At 45.6% G+C, this 24,875-nt stretch overlaps 1 protein-coding gene across 1 annotated transcript in view; it reads left to right on the forward strand.

Moving 5' to 3' along the window:
- Nucleotides 1-24,875, forward strand: part of CUX2 (cut like homeobox 2) — a 121,131-nt gene that overhangs the window by 35,603 nt on the left and 60,653 nt on the right. The window contains exons 2-3 of the mRNA XM_036354409.1: nt 2,605-2,715; nt 6,182-6,229. Of these exons, the coding sequence (XP_036210302.1) occupies nt 2,605-2,715; nt 6,182-6,229 (159 nt within the window). The remainder of the gene's footprint in view (nt 1-2,604; nt 2,716-6,181; nt 6,230-24,875) is intronic.

The raw sequence follows: 24,875 nt of genomic DNA on the forward strand, positions 1-24,875 counted from the left end.
ACATTAATGTGTTTGTTACATGAGAAAATGTATACAGGAACTTACTATGGTGCCTGGTACATGTAAGCACTCAATAAATGGTAGTTATGATCATTATTGTTGTTGGTAGTGAGCTTACCATAGAAACAAGAATTTAGGGTTGAAGGACGGAGCACATTTAGGCAAAGTTGAGAAGAATATGGACATCAGTCATACTGTCTGCTCCTCTAGGGCTGAGCAGGAAAGACACCAAGATCTGGGCTTGCGTGGGGCCAGGGCTGGGGCCCTGCTGATATTTCCCGGCCTGTTCTCGCCTCTGCTCTGTCTGAATTGTGGACACAGCACCCACCAGCAGTCAGGGAGGTTAGGGTGAAGGGAGCCAGTATAGTCACATCAGGCAGTTGGACTTATCCTGCTCTGAGATTTCCTTTAAGATCCTGGATTGGATGTTTTAAATGAGGAATTCAAGTCCAGCCCCCACCAGGAACATTGGTTGCTGTGGTGCAGAGAGGGACAGTGTCCCAGATATAAGAACATAGTGTCAGATACATAATAATCCAAAACTTGGTGATGTCAACTCAAGCCCTAATTCTGATAGTCCAATAGCAGTGTGAAAATCACATCTTTGTCTTCAGAATAGGCGAGAAAAACTAAGAACAGCTGTGAGCACTCTGCCAGAGCTCAATTGACCATGACACCAGTTTCTTCTTTCCTACCAAGTGAGGTTCTGTACCCCTGCTTAGTGTTTGTCTACTTTTTATTAGCCCTATTGCTGCAAATACAGATATCTTCCCAATCATTTGGTTTGAGGGTTGTGATTGATTATAATTTCTTCATTGGTAACTGATTATTTTTAAATGATGATAAACCAAAAATTTTCATTTTTTTTTCTTCTTTCACCTTGACAGACTGTCAAAAACTGTTTCTGTTTCTCTCTCCCATGACACCTTATTCCTCATCTGGCTCAAAATTCCATTTGCACCCTAACCGGGGGTGGGGGTGCACCTTTAAGTTGATATACCCACTACTCTGGCACAGAATTGAATTTATTTCAGCACCTTGGAGAGCACCACACATCCTATTCCCATGTCACTATTTTTTAAAACCTAACTTTATACTTAGACCTCTTCCCTTCTAGTCTCATGATTCTCCAAAGAGGTTAAACATTTCTAAAAAAAAAAAAAATAGAAATTTCCTCCCCGATTTCTCCCAAAGGCTCCATAGGCAGAGTCACTTATCCTGGGCTTGGGCTGGGCTTTCCAGCCTCTGATGGATATGAGGTTTATGGCGCTATGGTGAACTGCTATTGAGCAGATTTACCGACTCTCAGACATGATATAAGACAATTACCATGCATTTCGTCTCTTAGAGGGAAAAGGATTTGCAGCGGGTTAATAGTACTTTTATTTCATTATCTAATGGTAAAAGTGTTTCATTGTGTGTGCAAGATGAATGCGTATTAGATTTGACAAATGGGGTCTTTCAACGCGGTGCTGGGCCTCATCATAAGAGTTCACCCTAGAAATACACTCTCGCATCTGCGTGTGTGTTTTTAATAAATCTGATTGCAGAAATTTATTGCATCACCGGATTTAGGAAATTATAGGGCTTGATTGCTGCAGAAATAATCGGGTGATACAGAAATGCTCCTCGAGTTATGGTCCAGGAGAAAAAAAAACCATCTTGGGATGGTACAAGAATGCAGCAGACCACATAAACAGAGTGTTTCTTGAATTATGCAAATGAAATTCATGACAACTCGTGGTGAATTGTACACCCCTTGTGAAACTGCCACTGTTAAAGTGAAGAAAGCTACAGAGGGGTGATCAAATATACATGTACAACCAGCAGACATTATCTGTTACGTGTGTTAGCTGGAGCATCCACCACTCCATCTTTCACTCTTTTTCCCCTCAACGGTATGTCTTGTGAAAACCTGGCCTGCTGCCTTCATTGCACATAAGCAAGGCTCCTTCTAATCCATTTCTTCTGAATCCAGGAGCCTTCGATGAAATATTTCTTACACTTGAAGTGAACCTTAAATGACTTACTGCAGGATACACAAAAGGTCAGCTTGCTTCTTATTGGCACCTTCATTTTTCCAAAATCTACTGAAATTAAAAAGCCATCTATATCTTAAAAGGAGTATTTATGAACCCTTAAGTGTAAGTAAGTCATAGTTGGAACAGTTCCCACCTCTGATATATGAAAGCTGTCGACAGCACTTTCTTACACTATAATATGCCCATACAATATGCCGCACTTTACTATTTTGACACGGTTTGGAGATGTTTTCTACAGTTACTGACAAGCTTATGCCATCACTTGTTTGGAAATTTAAGATGTGGGGCAGAGGGGTGAGGGAGAGATGAAACAAAAAACTTTATAGGAGATTATTGATCCGGCCCAACTTCCAACCAGCAAAGAAAAGCTGTCCTGGATTTTTTTTTATTGCATCCCCAGTTTTGTAAATTATTCATTTGTGCCAGGAGTCAATATCCTGTCTTTTCTCAACTTTATAAGTTAAGAAAACTTGTTCGTAATGCTGTTTTGTATGATAATTAAAAAGGAAAAGGAGGGGAAAAATCTTTTTCTTTTCTCTCTCTCTTTTTTTTATTGTTCCAGAAGGAGCTTAATTCCGTCGCTTCTGAGCTGTCTGCACGGCAGGAGGAGAGTGAACATTCTCATAAACATTTAATTGAACTCCGCCGGGAATTTAAGAAAAATGTACCTGAGGTACAGTATATTTGCTGTTATAGAATTAACTCAGTAGGAATGCATATTTTTCTTTGTTCAAACTATATTTTGAAAACTGTAGACATAAGTGACTAACAAGAAAAGAAGCTAATTAGCCCCAAAGAAAAATTACAGCCTTTTGGGGTTTCTCGATATAGTGGTGCTCAGCGCTGCTGTCTAAAGTAAGGGCAGGACGCTTCACTGAAGTCATTGTTTTTGAGGGCTCTATAAAACATCCATTTTCTCTCCACATTCATATCTAAGTCAGATGCTTGGCCTTGATGGCAAAAGCAATTTGTCTAGAGTTCTTGATTTTATTTTACTTTTCCATTGGCGTTTAAGAGATGACAGCTACAGCCACCCCGCCTGTCCTTCCCTCCATCTCTGAAACTGCCTCCCACTGCCCATATACATGCCTCATTTTCCCCCTCTCCCCCTCCCTTACAGCTCCAGCTACCAGCTTTGTCTTTCCCAGCTGCCATGAGGGTGGTCCAGGTAATGACCAGCCCCAAGCAATGTCAGGGCCCCCTAGGAGAAGAGACTTGAAAGGACTTGCTTCCATTCTTTACAGGGGCAAATGTGTGAATTTCTTTCCCTCTTCTATTAGGCCCCCTGTTGCTTCTCGGTTGTTGGTTTTTTTGTGTGTTTTTTTAATGATAAAGTAAACACAAATAGGAAAAATAAAGCCTTCTGACTCCATATAATGTTGGTCGTTGTGTGGCACCTCAGAGCCATTATGGGAAACAGAGACTCCGACCGCCCCCAAACGCAATTGTGCTTCTCTGGTCAGTGGAGCTTAGTTGAGCTGTCTCCCCAAGCCTGCTCAGGTGGCCTAGATCTTGGAGGAGGATGAAGCAGGATCCAGCATTCTGGAGGTATCAGACCTGGAGATGTTAATTCTGCTCGACCAAAAATGAGCACCACAAATCCTATTCCCATGTTGGAAACTTCCAAGGGCCCTGTTGCCACCTGGACAGAGGCGGCAGTCTCTTAGCTGTGAGATCTTCCTCACACAAGTCATGAATATCTTTGGTTCTTTAAGGCAAGAAAGGGAAGTAGGATCTAGCTAGAACTTGACCATGGAGCAAGTTGGGAAAGAATCTTAGATTTGAGAGCTGAAGGAAGGTGCACTTGGAGACGGGCCAGGAACTTCAGATCTGTTTCCCATGTCGTGGCTTCACAAAGGCCAAATCAGATCCTTGGCATAGGTATTCTTCTGCCCATCTCTTTCTTTCTTGGTTTGACTCCAGGAGCTAGGAATGGTAATACTGAGCCACTCTCCCTTCCTTCTTAGAACAAAGAATATCTTGGTCTTTAAGCTAATTTTTTTCTGCCTTAGAAGGAGTCCCAGAAGCCTTGCCTCTGGCTCTCCAGTCTCTGGGAAGCAGAAACGAAAGGGCCCCAGATCTTCACAGCCTTCCATCTCATCTCCCTTCCCCAGGCCCAGGTGAGGAGGGAAATCCAGGCCAGGTTTTAAGCCTCAAGTTTGGCTTACATAATTTTAAGACTGCATAGTTATGCAATTATGTAATTATGAGGAATAAGTTTCCATTTCTATTATAGTCATGCCTTTGAAAATTTTCATTTTTGGAACTAGTCTCTCCTAATGGAGAGAGTCATGCCAAGGCTTTATTTAAGAACATCATCTGACTGGTGCCCAGCTCAAGTCCCGCTGGTGCCTTTGCTCATTTCCCCCAAGGGTTAAGCAGGCAGAACATTGGCCCAAAGTCCTGCCAGCCACCTTCCCTTGGGGCCTCAGACTGGAATCCCCTAATCTCACTTGAGTGTGGGGTTGTGAAAAGAGCCTCTTTGGGGAATCTGTTGACCTGAGCCCACCACTCAATCCTGCAGGCCCTTGAGGGAGCCAGCCCACTTGAGGCCTCAGCCTCCCTTTCTGTAAATTCAGGGGACTGGAGAGTTGGTTCCTGCAGTCCCCTTCAGGCACTGGCATTTCCTGAACCTGAACTGGAATTTTCCTGCCCAACTGTTTTATTTGGTTTATAAGGTCTTCTACATTTTACAGTAAGGTTTCAATGTTTAGCATATAAAGAAATTTTAACCAAAAACCTGGATTTCCAGCATCTTGGAGACTAGATCTGGCCACACGGAGGCTCCATGCCCATGTGACAGTCTCCACACAGAGCTGAGCGGCTTCCACACCATTAGACTTGCATTCCCTCCAGAGGTTTGCCATGGAACCACCCAACCTGCCGTCCACGTGTACACTTCCCCCAGCCTCTGAGGATGCTTCAGTTCACAGCCTTTGACCTACATTTCCTTCTCCATTGCACAGCCTGTGTGCCTGTGATTTCTTGTGATCCATAGGTTCAGTTCACTTCCTGTGTCCCTTCTGCAGATTACCAACATACAGCTTGTACCAGCAGCTCTGAGAAGCCCTAGGGGACACGTCAGTCAGTGAGGAGGGCCACCCAGGACCCAGAAGTGGGATTTTTTCCTGGGCAGAAGCAATACAACCTTATCCTTTACCTAAATATAGGAATTCTTCTGCCCATCTTTCTTTCCTTCTCTCTGCTGCCTCTTCCCTCCCCATGCTCTCAAGCAACCCCAATTCCTCTTTCCATCTGGGTTTCTTATGGGCCATGGCTGACAGTGGTCAGGTGAGTCACTAGTGGGTCTCAGAGGAAACTGGAGCATTTAGGGTTGGGATCTTGGGACACTTGGTTTTAAAAGCCTCTCTCTTGCATGCTGGGGAGAACTCATGGGAGTCCACCAGGGAAGCCCGTGAGGCTGGAACCTCAAGGTCACTTGTGAAAAGCAGGAAATTAGGGTCCAGAAAGGAGGCTCCCTTCTGAAGACAGCCTAGTGCCATAGAGGTTATCAGACCTTTATAGAGCTCTTTCTGTGAGCTGGACACTGTGAACGGTGACCCAACCAAACCGCCAGAAACTGCACATTCCGGTGAGGAAGGAGAGACAAATACAGATGTTGCTAAAATGCTGGGTGGGGAAGCAGAGATGGTGACCTGAAGCAGACAGCCCCTGAAGGATGGAAGATTTTCATGAAGGGACTTTGGTGACATGACCCTGGGTGTGGAGAATTGGGGTTACCTGTCCAGTCCCCACTCCAAAGAATATTTCATGATGGACCCCCAGTTGCACAGGTACTTTGCATTAAAGAGTATTCCATGGTCAAATCCATTTGGGAAATGCTACTTCCTCTGTCCCTCTTCTAGAAATTCCCAATGTGCATTATATTAAAGGCTCCAAAAAGTCCTGCAGGGAAGAAACTTGATCTGGACTTGATGTGTCCGTGTGTGTGTGTGTGTGTGTGTGTGTGTGTGTGTGTGTGTGTAGGTGTGTGTGTAGGTGTAGGTGTATATATGAGGAACCCTTACAAAATTCCATTGAGTGCAGGTGCTGAGGTATGGGACAACAGTGAGCTGCATTCAGGGGCCATGGGGTCCCACCTGGCACTGTGGTGAACTCTTCACTGATCTCTTTTTCAGGAAATCAGAGAGATGGTGGCTCCTGTATTAAAAAGCTTCCAAGCTGAGGTAAGACCCAAGGCCCATGGCATATCCCAAACCCAGTTCCCTCCCCTGTCCCACCTAGAGTTGCCAGAGGAGGCCAGCAGCCTCTGGAAGTTTTGGAAGAACTTCTCTACCCCATGCCCTCCAGATCAGTCAATGGTGTTGTGATAAGAGTGGGTTCTCTGTTGAGTTTGATGTGATTCCAGTGTCAATGCCAAGAAATCCCCCTCTTCCTAGACGTTGCCTAGCCTTACACGGGCTCTGCTACATGTAATATCCGTGACCTTGAACAAACCACCTCACCTTCTAGGCTGGTTTCTCATTTTTGGAGGTTTGTACGCAGTCACCTTTGCTTTCCCCTGGCACTCTGCTCTGCTTTGATTCTCTAAGGCAGTCTTGCAGATAAGTCCAAATACTTACCAGCCTGTCCTGAAATCCTCTCTACCATCCCACCCTCTGAGAATTAAGTCAGCATTGTTCACATTCTTTCCTGCCCACCCATCAGGCCCTAGTTCCTTTGGCACCAGCTAAGCATCCTCAGCCAGTTCCTCTTGCCTTCCTGGAGCCCTGGGATGGGGCTGGACCTCCCCCATTTCTCCTCTTAGCTTGACTTTGTGACCAGGATTCTGAAAATGTCCACTTGTCTGGCTGGCCCAGGAAGTCGGCTAGGAAAATAATGGAATTACACCGAGGCAGGGGAGCGGACGGGGAGGCCATTTCTCACATGTTCCATCTTCTCGGGCTCTTCTCAGTCTTCCCTGAATTCAAGCAGGACCCTGGAGGGATTGGCCCTTCTCCAAGCTCGCCCACAGAGATGCGTGTGCGTGCGTGTGTGTGTGTGTGTGTGTGTGTGTGTGTGTGTGTGTGTGTGTTTAATATATTTTTTATTGATTTCAGAGAGGAAGATAGAGGGAGAAAGAGATAGAAACATCAATGATGAGAGAGAATCATTGATTGGCTGCCTCCTGCATGCCCCACACTGGGGATCGAGCCTGCAGCCCAGGCATATGCCCTTGACTGGAATCGAACCTGGGACCTTTCAGTCCCCAGACCGATGCTTTATCCAGCCGGCTAGGGCCAGAGATGTGTGTTAAGTCTGTTGTCCGCCAAGTGCCACATTACTTTAAATCTGTCTCTTTGGACCTGCATAAGCTCATAAGGCAATATTAAAGTAAACAATAACTGGATTTACACAAATGTCTCTGATTTCCATATTTTTCATCCCTTCATTTTATTACTGAGTTGACTGATGTGCTTATTTATTTATAGGGCTATTCAGTATTGATTCATTTGGTTGTGAGGTGCCTGAGCTGGAAGGGGAAAAAAACAACAGCAACAAAAATAGAAAGAAGACTAATAATGTTGGGAATGTGTTGCGTGGCTTTGTGTTTTTTAAGAAAGAGGTCCCCATCTGCCAACTCCTGGTTCCATGAGGGGCTCTCAGCACACAAGCCTCTCAGGCAGCTGATCCCTCTGCTCAGCCCAAAGACAGGCATTGAGCTTTGTGTATAGAGCACCACTTTTTCGGCTGTTCCGTTGCTTGGGTTGGAGCTTCTCTGAGCCACTTAGAGCCTCAGTTTCCCTGTCTGTTTGGGGGATAAAGATATGATAGATTTTTTTCATGTTGTTTTGAGAATGACTGAGATATAATGCAGGGGAAGGTTTTGATATAATGGCTACCACATAGAGAGCTGCTAGGGAGTGAAGAGCACAGATCCAGAGTTAACCTGGGTTTGAATCCTGCCTCTGCCAGTTACTAGCTGTTTGATTTGTTCAACTTACTTGATCTCTCTGTGCCTCTGTTTTGAAGTCTGAAAAATTAGGTAATAATTATACCTATTTGATAGGGTTGTGATTGAGGAAGAACAAAGTTAATACCCATGGAGTGCTTCGAACATTTCCTTGAGTAGTAGAAGTCTTGGTTTTTTATTATTCCTATTATCAGTGACCTCCATTATAGGTTTACTAGTATTTAACCTTCATTATACCAGGGCTGGAATCTGCCTCTTTCTTAGGTGCTCAAGGCTTTTTATCCAAAGGAGGGAACCTTTCTGTCTCAGTAGGAAATAGGCATGACTTGTGTCATCTTTTCAATAGAAGAAAGAGTTAAACAGGTTTGGTTTGTGATCCAGAGAAGATCCAAGTGCAGGGTGGTGGGAAGCACATGCCAATAGGACTGGCTTGCATCTCAGCCCTGCTGTTTACACTGACTGTGTGGCCTGGGGGGAGTTTCTTAACCTCTCTGGGCTACAGCTTTCCTTCTTTGGCAAATGTGGCTAACAGTAAGGATTTAAAGAACTAAGTAAAAGTGGTTGACAGGTGTCTGGCACACAGTGGGTACTCAATAATTGTTGGGGGAGACAAAGTCTTAGTGGGGCCAAAAGGAGAGGCAGAACTGAATAGACACTGTTGTAATAGCTAGGGATCTTCAAATAAATTCATTAATTTTCTTAAGATGGCTTTTCATTGTCCCTTTAATGTACCCAAAAGACTACGTTTCCCTGGAGTTTTATTCCCGAAACCCCTGCTTTCCTCATGATTTATTGACTAATCCATTGCAGCAGCCATGTCCCTCCCCAGGCCTCAGGAGAGACCGCCAAAGAAAGGTGTTAATAAAAAGCATCTTCTTCATCCAGAACAAACTGTATACACACACAGGCCGTTCATAATCCAAATTTGATTTTCATTTTAATTTTTTTAATGAGGGTTCATCCTTTATGCCTCTTCCCTCTCACGTTCCACCAGGCTCTGGGCTTAGAGCAGAGGATTCCCAAGTGGGCATTAATCACCTCCCAGGAATATTCCCCAAGGCAAACACCTTCCCTAGTCACATAAACTAGCCCATAAAACGCCAGGGCTAAATATCATACCGTCATTCCTTCTTCCCCAGTGCCAGCCTCTTGTTGAAATATAACATGTTCAAGTTCATCCCTTAATTTCACTCTACTGGCCGTGGTGTATACAGAATCTGGGTATCCTCTTTATCTTTTCATTCTATATATGTGAGTGCAGTCTTTTTTCTTTCTTGTTTTTTTCTTCTAGTCTGTGTGTGTGTGTGCTGGTGGGAGGGAGGCGGAGAGGAAGTGAATTTGCCCTGCTGTGAATCAAGGAAGCTTTTCCTTTCCGCCTTGATTGCTTAAAGGCCAGCCATGATTCCCCCTGCTCAGGAAACAAAGACAGCCAGAGAAGGTGGCTTAATGGAGACAGCTTGAAATGGCCAAAGTTTGAATATCCTTGCTCGCAGAGAAAAGAGCAAGACGAAAGCCCCGCTAATTACAAAAGTTGCTTTATGAAAGATAATTCAAAGCAATAATTTAGCAAACATAATCAAGTCGCACAGATGGGGTTGTTGATGGATGGATTGCAACATGCAATTAGCAGTTCTCGCAGTTACATATCATTAACCCTCCGAGCACAAAAATTATTTTCTCATTATTAGTTGAAAAGGTAAAATTAAGCTGACTAGACAGTAAAGGAACAAACTACAATTAATTACCTTCATTTATTACAGTCATTATTTTAAACTTATTTTTACTTGGAGAGAGAGATGAAAACATCTAAATTAAAAGTTTTGTTATTCTAAACCAGAGGTGAAACTTTTCTAAAGAGTGTGTGCAGTGGCCCAGCCAAGAACATGGCAGGGCCACTGCTAGGAGATTTTTTCCTGCTTTCTTCTTTTTGTATCATGAAGGTGGCGTGGTTTTCATAATAGCAAACCCTTTGGGTTGAGTTGGAACAGACACATTCACCTGGGCCTGATTGAAATAGCAGTTTGGGAACCAAGGTGGCTGATAGGGCCTCTGACCCCAGAGGAGGCAGGAGAATATGGTGGTCAGACACCAGTGTCTGAGTCCCACCCTAACAATGCTTGAGGATCTGAGAGGAATTAATCTGGCAAAGAGACAGTGAGTGCAAGGAGAGATTCTAGGCAGGGAGTGGGGAAGCTCTCCCTGACCACCCCCAAAGCCCTGGTCAGGCTTGGATGCCCCCTACACCCCCCATGGTACATAGCATTAGTCATCCTTATGCATTTGTCAGGGCCTTGGCACTCTGTGCACTCTGGCTGAAACTCTGAATGAGGTGGGAACCACTGGAGACTTTAGAGCAGAGGAGGGACAACGAACTCAGACTCAGATTATAACAGAATCCTTCTGGTTGCTAATCAGATGGCATGGGGGGAAGAGGGAATCTGACTTTTCAAAGATGACTGAGAGGGGACTATACCCCTCACACCTCCTACTTAAACCTCCACTCCCCGACCCAAGCCTCTCTCTGTTCCCTGCCCACATTCAATATCCAGAGCCTGAAGTCATCAACTGCCTTCCCCCAACCATCTTTCCTAGCCCCAGTCACTGAGGACTCCCTGCTTTTCCCTCCCAGGCAGTTGTGGTTGAGAAAGGGAGTCCTAACCTAGAACAAGATCCCCAAAGGGTCAGTTTGTATCCATGCAATTGAGCTGCCTGAGAAGGGCATGGAGGGCATCCACACAGCCCAGATTACCTGAGACGGGCATGTCCCTCCCTGCCCGGTCCCTGAGTGCCCCACCTAGCCATGCATGCCATGTCCTAATTTGGTCTCTGTGTCCCCTCCTGTTCTGCATCTGCCTGCAGGATCCCTGCCTGCCCTTCCTTTTGAGCTGCAATTTAATTACAGGGCCTTTTTTTTTTTTTTTTTGCCTTTTTAACATTATTTGCTTTTTGATGTCATAATTCTCTTGCTCCCCAAACTACCTTTTCTCTGGCGCTCCCAGCACTGGCATGACCATTCCTTTGTAATGGCCACAAGGCCACAATAGACGTTAGACATGTGCAGTCCTGCAAGCGGGGGAGCAGTGACCTCACTGACCAAAGGACCCACCTGGGAAGATGAGCAGTGGGGGTAAATATGGGGTCTGAAGCCATTTTGGCATAGGCTTGCATCCTAGCTCATCCACTTCCCAGTTGTGTGACCCTGGGCAAGACCCTCTGGGTCTCAGTTTCCTTGGCTTCCCCCCACTCTTTCTTTTTTCTTTTTCTTTTTTTGACGTTTAATTGACATGCAACATTATATTAGTTTCAGGTTATACAACATAATGATTCAATATTTATATATATTTCAAGATGATCACTACAGTAAGCCTAGTTAACATCCTTGTCAACTAAAAAACAAACAAGTAAAAAACATCCTTGTCAACTTCTAAATGGAGATGTTAATGGTATCCACCTCATAGGGTTGGTGTGAGACTTAAATGAGTCAATATGGAAAAACCCCAAGAACAGAGCCCAGTGTGTAGTGAGCACTCCTTGAACTTCAGGTGGCATTCCTAGCAGGCAAGGTGAGACTTGCCTCATCAGATTGATTTCCTCCCAAGAGCCCCATGAGGAGGCTTCTGGTCTCATCCATTCCTCAGGTGAGGTAACTGAGGCTCAGCACCCTGCACATGGTGAGTGCTAACCGAGCTGGGTCCCCAGCCAGCCATATTTATGGAGCATTTAGCCATGCCTCTTCTGCATCACCACTTCTCAGCAACTTGGTGAGGGAGGTGCTGCTGGTGTCTTACAGGTGAGAAACCAGGGCTTAGAGAGGTAAAGTCGCTTGCCTAAGCTCCTACTGCTCTTCAGCAGAGGAGATGGTGGAGGAACCTCCGCTTGGAGGGCTGACTTGAGGGGCCTGGGGGGTGCAGGAGGAGCTGAGGACGTAGATTCTAGATTGAGAGGCCTAAATTGGACACTTGCAGGTGGTTAGGATTGAGGAGGACTTCATTGCTCAGCCAGGCCCATGCTTTTCAGATGTGTCTTTGCTGAGCTTTATCAGGCAGAATCTTCTAGGGAAGCCCAATGCATACAGAGAGTTTGATTCGAACCCCAGGTCTGCACACCCAGCCCAGGCCTTGGCGTATATAGTAAATGCTCAGTAAATAGGGTTTTGTTTGCAGCTTAAGTCATATGCAGTGAGAAGGACTTCTGTCCCTCCTTACTGCCTCTGGCTAACCCATGTGCACACACACTCCTTACACATCTTTTTTGATAACTTAATGTTGATAGTACAGGTCTCCTTGGCTCCCATAACTGAGTCTTGCCCCTCTGGCTTTACCTTGCCCAGCTTGGGGTAAAACTTATAATGAGCTGAACATCCTTCTGAATTTAATATTAAGAACCCACCAAAGCATCATTGAACCTGTCATGCCATATTACAACCAAATTAAGAAGCAGCAGCAGTCCTCTTTCATTCAGTATCATATGCCTTATAAAGTAAATTATTAATGCTTTTCCCTCAGTTAAGCAGTTATTTGCAGTTGTTCTGGGTATTTCTCATTAGAAATAACATCATCTAAAGAACGATATTGATTGATTTTTTTAATCTTGGAATCATGGACGTGAAGCACATATTTATATGACATTCCCTTTAACTAGAATTCTCATGCTTTATTTTTATATTATTGATCTTTTTGACACGAATTGCTTTTTGGCCTTGTGCGAACGTTGTAAGCTTTCTGCCTGCAGAGGAATGGGCCAAGCTGGGAAGAGTGATCGTTCCAGCAGTGTGGCGGTAACATTCCTGCACATTTAACAACAATTAGTCTATGCTGACGCCATGGTCGGCTTTCGAGTATGAAAATTTACAAGCCTTTTAATGGACTGCATTATGGAAGGCCATGTGGGGCCAGTCGGTGGGGAGATGAGGCTGCAGGGAGCGCATCCATCCTGTGCCACTGTCAGCCAAGCGTCTTTTATCACTTATGTCTGTCTGGGGGGCAAGAAGGTGACAAAAGCTAGTGCAGCAGCCATGCCTGTGTCAGGGGACATGTGGCCATTCACACAGTCGCTCATGCATTCATTCATTCATAGATGTTTATTGAACACCTACTATGTGCCAGGTGGCAGGGCTAAGGTGATAAACATTATTAATGTGTTTGAGACAACAGTTGAGCACCTAGTATGTGCCAGGAACTATGCTAAGCATTAAATATAAGAGGGTGAACACAATCACTCACTCATCGGGCACCTATGGGAGAGTGGAAATGACATAAGTCTTGAGTCACACAGACCTTGGTTCATATCCCAGTTCTGTCCTTTGCCAGGATTTTCAGGAAGCCCAGTTTCCCTGGATGTAGAATGGGGATGGTAACAATCCCTATTCCCTGCAAGGATTCACACAGGTAAAGAGCTTGATGTTGTGTGAGCCTCCCAGAGATGGGGCTGTAGGATCATGATTATTTAGCATTGTCATCCCTTCCCTTCCAACCAGTTCCCCTAGAACATACATGCATACCCCTGCCTCCCTTCTCAGTTCCAGTGAGACCTTCACTCTGCAGCAGACATTTATTTGGCAACTGCTATATACCAGGACGAGTGTCAGTCTCCAGGGATGTGGCAGTGAGCAGCCCCAGATACTGTTCCTGTAATCATGGCACTCACAGCCTAGTGGACTCACACACCCTTCCATGACAATGACAGTCACAGTTATGATTTAGTTTCAGTGGCAAGGTTGTGGGGTGAGAGAGATTAAGCCAGCCCACATAATTCAGAAACTATTTCTTGAGCCCCTACTATGTGCAGACCCTGTGCAGGGCTCTGAGGATGCAGCAGGGAGCAGGACAGACATGGCCCTGTCCCTGAGAAGCCCACAGTACACCGAGGGACAGGCACATAAATTTGAAAGGTATTATAGTGCAGTGGTTAGGAGCACAGTTCTGAAGCCAGACTACCTGGGTCCAAAATCCCAGCTTTGCTACTGAGGCAAGTTATTTTTCTCTGTGTGCCTTGATTTGTTTCCGTGTAAAATGGGACTCATAATAGCCCTTACCTTATAAGGTGAATGTGAGGATTAAATGCAATAATAGAGCTAAGAGCTTAAAATAATGTCTGATGCAGAGAAAGATCAGTGTCAGAGGCTATGATTATCCTGATCATTATGATTATGAAGTTATCCCACAGTATTTTTAAGTATGGATGTGCTGAATGCTGTCAAGGCAAATGCAGTTGCACCCAGAAAAACCCTATTTTTGCATTCCCTTTGAGCTAGATCAGAGGCAGAAGGCTAGACTTTATGACCCCCTTTGGTCATTGTCAGGGTGGGGAGCCTGAAGTGCCATCCCCAAATTTAGGTACTGGAGAAGGAGCCTTCTTGGATGTGGTGTCCTCTGTGAGGTAGGCCCTGAAGGAGGCCTCTGTCATTCAGTATCAGTCAAACCCTCCCCATGTCCTGAGTGGCAGGGGTGAGGCTCAGAGGGGGTGAGAAATCCACCTAGGGTCACATGGCCAGGAGAAGGAAGGGCCCAGATGCTGTTCAGGCTCATGTAATCCTCAGACCCAGATCAGGCAGCTAGTGAAGGAGCTAAATTTGGAGCCTTGGAAAACCAGGTCCAAGGCCCACCACACTCCCTAGCCATGTGACCTTAGGCAAGTCACTTCACCTCCATCCTCAGTCTCCTGCCCTGAAAAATGGGTTCTTATAACACCCACCTTGTTTATCCCAGAGTCATGGGTTTGGGGAGCCCATGCAATCACCAAGCTGAAAGGAATTTGCAAACTAAAGTGGGACTCAAAGGTAAGTTCAAAAATGTGGTTCATGGGCCAGCAATATCTACATCACAGTTTAGTAGAAATGCAAATTTGTCCCCCCTACCCTCACTCCCCAGATCTCCTGAATTAGATCTGCAGTTTAACAAGGTCCCCAGCGATTGGGTGATTTGTGTTCACCTAAGGTTTGAGACACTCTACCTTAGATAAGCCTGCTGGCTTTCAGCCTTGACTGCCCAGTGGAACTCCTGAGGGCTTTTAAAAAATACTGAGGCTTGGCCCTACCCCAGAGTATCTGACATTTATATATATATATTAGAGGCCCGGTCACGAAATTCGTGCTCAGATGGGATCCCTAAGCCTGGCCTGGCAGGTGATCAGGGCCTATCGGGGCCATCTTGCCCAGTCCCAGTTGGGGCCTGCTGGCTGTCGGATCGGGCCTGCTGGATCGGGGAGGGAACACGGGAGGTTGGCTGTGGGAGCACACTGACCACCAGGGGACAGTTCTTGCATTGAGCATCCGCCCCCTGGTGGTCAGTGTGTGACATAGTGCCTGGTCAACCAGTCATTCCGGTCATTTGGTTATAACAGTTGCTTAGGCTTTATTTCAGAGAGAAAGAAAGAGGAAGAGAGAGATAGAAACATCAATGATGAGAGAGAATCATTGATTGGCTGCCTCCTGCATGCCCCCTACTGGGGATCGAGCCCGCAACCCGGGCACATGCCCTTGACCAGAACCAAACCTGGGACCCTTCAGTCCACAGGCCGACGCTCTATCCACTGAACCAAACCAGCTAGGGCAAATGTCTGACATTCTTCGTCTGGTGTGCGGCTTGGGCATTGGGATTTTAAAGCTGCTTCTGGTGTCTCTAATGGTTGAGACCCTCTGTCCTGGAAGCTCACCATCTAGTGGAGGAGACAGACATGCGGACATAATCAGTGGTGCTGGTACATGTTGAACTGGCTGGAGGAGCCAGAGAAAAATATGGTGGATCTCATGGGAGGTTCTCAAAGGCCAGACCTGGAAATGGCCACATCATTTCTGCCCACATTCCCTTAGCCAGAACTCAATTACAAGGCCGTGTCCAGTTTCAAGGGAGGCTGGGAATATAGCCTAACCTTGTGTGCCCACCAGGGGAATAACAACTAGGGTTATTCGAGTTCATAACCCTGTCTGCTGCACTGTGGACTCCCTGATGGATGAAGCACCTACCTCATTGCCTATTAGGGACAAAGGTGAAAAACAGACCCTTTTACACAGTAAATGGGTACAATTAGGGCAGGTGAACAGGAGATGATATTCAAGGGACCTGCCAAGTCCAGGATGCAGCAAAGCAAGAGCAAGCGAGGATTTTAACAATTTAGCAGATGTTCTAAAGCTCCTACTGTGTGCTGGACTGGCTAAGAGAAAATATTGGTTCTATCTGAAAAGGAGGCTAAGCCATCGATTGGAAATCCACACCCACTGTTCACTAAGGAAAAAAACAAATGTGAAATAGGAGCAAAATGTTCTGGGTATGCCAAGATCAGGGAAGACTCCCTGGTGGAGGTGAAATCCCAGCTCAGATTAGGAAAACTTGGGCAGGATGGAACATGGAAAGTGAGGTGTGGTGATAAGAGTACATGCCTCGCCGTAACCGGCTTGGCTCAGTGGATAGAGTGTTGGCCTGCGGACTCAAGGGTCCAAGGTTCAATTCCGGTCAAAGGCATGTACCTTGGTTGCGGGCACATCCCCAGTAAGGGGTGTGAAGGAGGCAGCTGATCGATGTTTCTCTCTCATCGATGTTTCTAACTCTCTCTTCCTCTTCTTTCCTCTCTGTAAAAAAATCAATAAAATATATTTTTTTAAAAAAAGAGTACATGCCTTGGTGTCAGGCACACCTGGGTTTGAGCTCCAGTTTGATCAATAGCTGGTGGGGACCTTGGGCATGTCACTTCCCCTCTTTCTGAGCATCAGTTTCCTCATCAATAAAATGGTACCTAGTGTACAGGTTTTTCATGAGGATTAAATGAGATGGTCATGTGTGTGTGGAGTGCTCAGCCCAATGCATAGCACATAGAAAGCTTAAAATGAATAATTACTCTTCAATAGCTGTTTTGTGAGTGATGCCACTAAATCTATCTGGAGCTACAATATGTGGGAATTTGGAGAGAGGACAAGGCCCGGAAATACATTTGGGCAGGACAGAGGGCCCATGAATGCCAAGTTAAGTCTGCACTTTGTGGATGGAGGAGGTGCCACAAGTCTTTTTTTTATACATGAGGACAGTATGACCAGAAGCTTGTTCTAGAAAGAGCCCTCTGGAGCTGTGTGGGTGGAAAGGGGGTTGACTCAGGAGTTGGGATTTGGACCACTTGAGATATGCAGCAATAATGTTGCCCTGGCCTGAGGAGTGACAGAGAAGGAATGCTTTGTAGACCATTATGTTCCCAGGTCGCTCAGGCTGCCTGAGACGCAGTAGGTGCTGAATAAATATTTATTAAATGAATGTTGACATAGTAATCTTGGCAAACATTGCTATGGCTCTTACTGTGCTCCAGGCAGCATTCTAAGTACTTTATAGGTATCAGCTCATTAATCCCCATGACCACCCTGTAAGGTAAGTATTGTTATTATCAACATTACAAATGAGAAGAATGAAGCACAGAGAGGGTAGGTAATTTGCTCTAGGTCACACAGCTAGTAAGTGGCAGAGACAAGATTTATGTAAACCCAGACAGTCTGGCTCCAGATTCCTTGCCCTTAACCATTATTTACTAAGTGCCCTATATTGCATATGAATATGACAGGAATCCCACCACTTCCAGAAAGGTGGCTTTATTTACAGGTGCAGATGCTCAAGCACAGAAATGCTCAGACACTGAACAAGGTCACAGCCAGTTAGTGGTATAACACCTCTTCATTCCAGGCTTTCATGCTTACTACTACATCCTGTGTCCACGGGGAAAGGACACTTAGACAATTTAACCAGTCAGTTACAATATTTTTCTCTTGCAATGTTTAAAAGGAAAAAAAGTTGGCTTGCTAAGGTATAATCATGGCTCAGAGGCCAACCTGACATTAGTTATTAATTAGGCCATTATGTATTCCACAGTGATAATTGCTTTGCTGCAAAGTCACCAAGCATGAAACGGACCCAGCACAGAAATGCAATCTATCAATCTGAGAAGTCGCAGCCCAGTTGTGTTCTTTCACCTTGAGTCAGGTGTACACTGTAGTGGGAAACAAAAAGAAATTAATGAAACACCGATAGTCAATAGCAAGGAGAACCCTTCCCAGTCCCGCCCCAGAACTATCACATGCCTGGGTGCAGGGATGGTGTTTAAGCAAAGTTTATCAGCAAAAATCACCATTTCTCTTTGATCCAGCCAGTGGAAATTTGTTCGTCTTTCCCTTTTTTTCCTCATCTCGTTATTTAGGGGGAGAGGGAAAAAGCCATCTCTCTGCCATCTGTTTGCCTTGCCTGTTGCTTTTTGCAATGAGTGGGTGGGGAAATAGCAACTGCCTGGGCTGCCCAGGCTGTTAGGAGCAATGCAGCACCCCTGTGTGTTTTCTCTCCACTAGGTTCTGTCTCTGACCTTGGTGGGGGAAAGAAGGAGACCCCACCCCACCATTAAGCCTCCAAGTGGGAGGTGTCAGTTCCAAAGGCAGCTGGAAGTTCATCTTAATAAAGATCCTTGAGTGCAAGAAACAAAAACCCACCCAAGCTAGCAAACACAAGAATCTTATATAGCCCTAACTGGTTTGGCTCAGTGGATAGAGCACTGGCCTCAGACTCAAGGGTCCTGGGTTCGATTCTGGTCAAGGGCATGTACCTTGGTTGCGGGCACATCCCCAGTAGGGAGTGTGCAGGAGGCAGCTGATCGATGTTTCTCTCTCATCGATGTTTCAAACTCTCTATCTCTCTCCCTCCCTCTCTGTAAAAAATCAATAAAATATATATTTTTTAAATCCTATATAATAAAAAGCTAATATGCAAATTGACCAAACGGCAGAAGGACCGGTTGCTATGACGTGCACTGACCACCAGGGGGCAGATGCTCCACACAGGAGCTGCCCCCTGGTGGTCAGTGTGCTCCCACAGGGGGAGCGCTGCTCAGCCAGAATCCAGGCTCATGGCTGGGCAAATGCAGCGGTGGTGACGGGAGCCTCTCCCGCCTCCGTGGCAGTCGGACATCCACCGAGGGTTCCTGGACTACAAGAGGGTGCAGGCTGGGCTGAGGGGACCACCCCCCCCCCCCGAGTGCACAAATCTCGTGCACCGGGCCTCTAGTTAATTATAATGGTAGAGGCCTGGTGCACGAATTCTTGCACCTTGAAAGGAAATTAATTAGAAGAAATATTTTAATATTGCTATTCACCCTTTCTTTATAATAGAAGTGTCAACCAAATTCACGATTGACAATGACAGATTGAAGCACACACATGCAGTTGGAGCCAGCAAGAGCTTTATATGTATCATGCATGTGCGAGTCAACTTAGCCTTTTATATATCCTATATAATAAAAGCCTAATACGCTAAGCATCTGGTCGTCCAGCCAATCAAAGCGTAATATGCTAATGATATGCTAAGGCCGCTCAACTGCTCACTATGATGCGCACTGACCACCAGGGGGCAGGCGCTCCGACTAGTGAAGCCGACTGATCAGGACTCAGCAAGATGGGCCAGACATGCCCTGGAGCCCTCCCATGGCCCATACCCCCAGCCGGCCCCACCCCCAATTGGCCCCCAACACCCCAATCAGGGGCAGGGCCGGCCAGCCAACCAGCCCCTCCCCTGGCTGGCCCCACCCCGATGGGCCCCCATCGGGGGCTGGCTGGCTGGACCCCACCCGTGCACCAATTCGTGCACTGGACCTCTAGTATAGAATAAACTTACTTAATTAGACCTGCTTTCTGATTTAGCTAAACTTTTTCCAGTCCAGTAAAGCACCCCAACTTCTCTTTCGGGTAATTGTCAGCAACACAGCAGTAAATATCAACATGAAGCAGATTATTGTTGTAGATCATGCAGTAAGAACAAAGGGTAAAATATTTAACTGCAGCAGTGTTTGACTATATTCTGCACAGTGAGAAAACCTGAAGTCATTTTCAAGGTCCACTATTTCTTCTTTTCAGTTGGGCCAAGTTTCTAAACTTTCTAAATCTCCATTTTTCTGGCTAATGAAAAGAAAAGAGGATTCCACCTAATCTCCTATCTACCTACTCCAGGACTTCTATGAGGATCAAATGAGATGAGGCACAGGAAAACGCTTCACAGACATTTGGTTAAAGTGTGAAATGTTTGCACCTGGCTATAAAGCAAGTCGTGTTCCTGGGCTTGAAGACACTGCAAACAGGCTAGTCGTCGCTAGGGTGAGGAAGCCAGGCGTTGCTACATGACATCATTACCCGGCACCCACAGCAACCATTTCTGGGCTGGGCTGGGCTGTAGGCTGCATTTTGCGCCATGGGGTCTTGGCAGCGTCGGCTGTGATTTGGTGGGCTGTCACTCCAGGATGGTGGCAAGGCCTGTGTCCCACTTGGGGGAAACCAAGTGTTGCTTTATGGGCACCAGGTCCATGGTGCCAGTGTGCCTCACAGCAGCTCCTGTGTTGAGCATCTGCCCCCTGGTGGTCATTGTGCATCATAGCAACTGGTTGGATGGTCAGGCACTTAGCATATTAGCCTTTTATATATATAGATTAGCATTTGTGGAACATCTATCGTAAGCCAGGTGCACAGTTGTGTCACTTAATTGTCATAGCAGTTCCGTGAGGGCAGTTTTGGTATTGTCCCCATTTTACAAATGAAGAAACTGGGGCCCTTCAAGGTAAGGTGACTTGCCCAGGGTTCTACACCTAGTGGTGGAGCTGGGATTTGAATCCAAGCTCATGAGCACAGCACCCTTCTGAGACCTCATAAAAGGCCAAAGAAAGTGCAGGTGGGCTTCCCAAAGGGGGACAAAGAACCAGAACTGCAAGGAGGTCACTTTCCCTGCAAGAAGAGAAGTCCCCTCTCTCTAGGCCAGCTTTTTCACACATGATAAATGGAAGGTGGCCCCCCATAATGGCTATCTCAACCCCCAGGTTTACCCTACAGTCACTGAAGCTAATAACCCAGTCACATAAAAATCAGCCTGTCTCAAATTCAAAGACATTGGCCTAGCTCAAGACCAATGTCGGCCCCAGATGTAGTCAGCCACGGACAGGATGTTGGCCAATCCAAACAGGATGTTGGCCAAGACTAGATGAAGACTTCCCACATTGGGTCAGCTCCTCCATGGCACTTCCAACCCATGTTCCAGTCTCTGACCAGGCCTTGAGGGGGGTAGGTGGAGCAGTCTACTACTATTGTGGCTTTGGTCACCAGGGATTGGAATGGCCAACTTCCCTGGACCACCCATTAGAGTAAAGGGTTTCTGATGCTTTAGCAAACTCAGCTGCACAATTTCTTAGGGAGTTCTCAGGAGCTAACTCCTTATAGTGTGAAGTAGGACAAGTAGGATTTAGGTGTCTCTGTTCTAAATCTTCTTTTTTCAAGGTAGAAGGTGGGGAGACCCTGACATTTTGAAAAGTAGTAAGAAGACCATGTTCTCTCATCTATACTTTCTTTGCTTTATGGGGACAGATATAATCATTCATCATTCTAACCAATATTTGTTGAGCTTCTGCATGCCAGGTGCTATTGTAAGCAGTGAACAAACATTCTAGCGGGTATGACACATCAATAACAGTCTATTGTTTGTTGAGGACCTGCTCACTTCGTCATGGAGCCAGCTTAATTCATTATCTCGTTTAATCCTGGCTTGCTGTAGTTACTGTTATCATCCCTGCTTCACTGAGGAGGAAACTATGACATGGAAAAGTTGGACGATTTTCCTAAGATCACAAGAGCAAGGAAGTGGTGTTGCTGAATCCAGTGGTATTCTTCTAGACCAGGGATTGGCAAATTATGGCCCATGAGCCAAATCCAGCTGGCTGCCTGTTTTTGTAAATAAAGTTTTATTGGCATACAGCCATGCCCTTTCATTTATACTAGTGGCCCAGTGTAGAAGAAATATTTTAATATCGCTATTCACCCTTTATATAGAAGTGTCAACTAAATTCACAATCAACAGTGACAGATCGAAACACAGGCATGCAGTGCAATTGGTGCCAGCGAGAGCTTTATATGTATCATGCATGCGCAAGCCAATGTTTCTTTTTAAATTGCTAGTGCGCATCATATATACTGGACGGACGGTCGGTCGGTCACTTAGCCTTTTATATATAGAGATATTATCTATGGCTGCTTTCACACTATTAGGGCAGAGTTGAGTAGTAGTGATAGAGACCATATGGCCCACAAAGTGGAAAATATTTACTCTCTGGCCCTTTACAGAAAAGTTTGATGATCCGTGTTTTAGATTAGACTTATAAATTTCAGGTGGTCAAATTTGACTCAGAGAATTTATATCTTCCTGAAATCATTTTTTTCTTTCTTCCCCTCTCTCTCCTTCTCTCTCCTTGCCTTCCTTTCTTCTTTCTTTCCTTCCTTTCTTTTACCCTTTATTGTGGGAAAACTCAAACACACAGAAGTAAAGAGAATAAAGTAATGAGCCCCATGGACCCAGTTTCAACAACTATTCACTCATAACCATTTCCCTCCAGCACTCCTGGATTACTTTGAAGCAAATCCAAGACATTGTATTTGTTCATCTGTAAATATTTTAATTCATAGCTCTAAAAAATAAGAAATCTCTTTAAATATAACCACAATATGATCTTACCTAAAAAGTTTTTAATAGTAGTTTTCTTTAAATTGAGATATAATTGACATAAAGCATTATATTAGTTTCAGATGTACAACATAATGATTTGATATTTGCATATATTGCAAAATGATCACCACAGTAAGTCTAGTTACCATCCATACCACACATAGTTACATTATTTTAACAGTAGTTTCTTAATATATTGAAACTAGAGGCCCAGTGCACAGATTCATGCACCAGTGGGGTCCCTCGGCCTGGCCTGCGCCCTCTCACAATCCAGGACCCCTTGAGGGATGTCGGAGAGCCAGTTTCAGCCCAATCCCTGCAGGCCGGGCCTTGGGACCCCCACCGTTGTATGATCGGGGCCAGGGTGGGACCACGGGAAATCTCCAGGGTGTGTCCAGCCTGTCTCGCCCAGTCCTGATCGGCCAGACCCCAGCAGCAAGCTATCCTACTGGTTGGAGCATCTGCCCCCTAGTGGTCAGTGCATGTCATAGCAACTGGCCAAACCAGCCGTGGGCAAACTACGGCCCGCGGGCCGGATGCGGCCCGTTTGAAATGAATAAAACTAAAAAAAAAAAAAGACCATACCCTTTTATGTAATGATGTTTACTTTGAATTTATATTAGTTCACACAAACACTCCATCCATGCTTTTGTTCCGGCCCTCCGGTCCAGTTTAAGAAACCATTGTGGCCCTCGAGTCAAAAAGTTTGCCCACCCCTGGGCCAAACGGTCTCATGGTAGGACACTTAGCATATTAGGCTTTTATTATACAGGATACACACACACACACACACACACACACACACACACACACACACACACACACCAGCAATGCTTCAGTGTCCCTCCCCATTTAAAAAATGGCTCCTCATTTTTAAAAAATTGTTTCTTGGTCTATATCAGGACTCACATAGGTCCACACATTGGGACTGGTGGATGTGCCCCTTAAGTAGGACAACCAGCTGTCCTGATTGGCCCTGGGCTGAGGGATACCAGATGGAGAAGTTTGGGTTATAAAGCTGGGAAGGTCTTGAGGTACAAAAGTTTCTGGGCTAAAACCAGGAAAGTCCCAGGCAATCTGGGACAAATTAGTCACGCTACTTCTACTACTATTTCTAATCTGTAAGCTCCCTCTCCGAACCCATTTTCTGTTTGTTTGTTTGTTTGTTTGTTTGTTTATTTGTTTTTTAATGTGGAAATAACTGGGCCATTTTTTTCTGAAGACTTTGCCCTAATTACAGCTGACTGCACCAGGGGCTGACACTGGTCTCAATATAAGCCAATGTACTCGTTATCCCAGGAATTTGAATTTAGCACTGGTTGGGGAAGCACCGAGAAAGCCTAACTAGAGAGAGGATAGAGGAGAGACTTCTCCCGTTGTGGTGGAAGTGCCCTCCTTGCTTCTGGGCTGTTCTGGTTCCTTGTCTCACCCTCTCGGAAGCCCAGCTGCACTTTTTCAGCATTTCATGCAGTCTCAGGAGTGTGCTGTGCTCCTGAGCTCAGGGTCAAATCCCAGCTTCACTGCTAGCTCTGCGACCTGGGGCAAGTCACCTCACCTCCAGCTGAGACTTTGCTGATTGCATCCCCGTGGCATGGTTTACCTTGCTCCTCTGTCCCTTGTATTTCCTAGGCACTGGCAGTTAGATCTAGAGTCTTGATCACATGCAGGTTCAATGTTTTTGACAAGTCACTCAAAGGTGGTGCTGGGCATGTCTATGACAAGGTATATAATGTACCTCTCAGTCAATTCCAAGGTGGGGTGGGGGTCAGCTGGGAGCAGGGATCAGCCTGATCAGTAAGAAACCAGGTATGGCAGCCTGGGGACACCTAGACCCCCGGCCCCAGCCTGTCAGGAAACCTCAGCCAGTGTCCTCTGATAGTTAACATTCATCATTAATAATGGAAGCAGAAACCAAGAGATTTCATAACTGTGCAGGTAATTAAATTACTTATATGAATCTATTCACACTTGACTATTTCCACGTTTCTTACCAAACATATGCCTCTCCCTCATGTGCTGCCATCCGGGCTCTCAGCTGGGAGAATGTGGGTTGTGGAGACTTCACAAGGGCTGCCTGTCTCTGAGAAACAGCCAAGAAAATGGGCTTCCCTACGCAAGCCCCCTTCCTTGGCAAATAGAAATGCATTCTCCCACCAGAGCATAGGCGATGCGGCAGCATTTCCATTTCAGTCTAAGGTGAACTGGTTTTGATACTTTCTCCCCTATGAATCATGTTTCCAAGTTTTGTTTTATGAGGTGGCAGGAAGAGAAGAGGGGAACAGAAAAATTGCTTTCATTAAATTGATGCAGTTAGTATTCCTGGTGAAGAGAGAATAGGGGGAGGTGGGAAGCAGGGAACATTTGAACTAAAAGGTTTGCTGACATTTTGTGCCAGGTGCTAAGGGATGGCATTGGGATAGAGGAAAA

The sequence above is a fragment of the Myotis myotis genome, unplaced genomic scaffold, assembly GCF_014108235.1.
Source record: "Myotis myotis isolate mMyoMyo1 unplaced genomic scaffold, mMyoMyo1.p scaffold_m19_p_20, whole genome shotgun sequence".
Lineage (NCBI taxonomy): Eukaryota > Metazoa > Chordata > Mammalia > Chiroptera > Vespertilionidae > Myotis > Myotis myotis.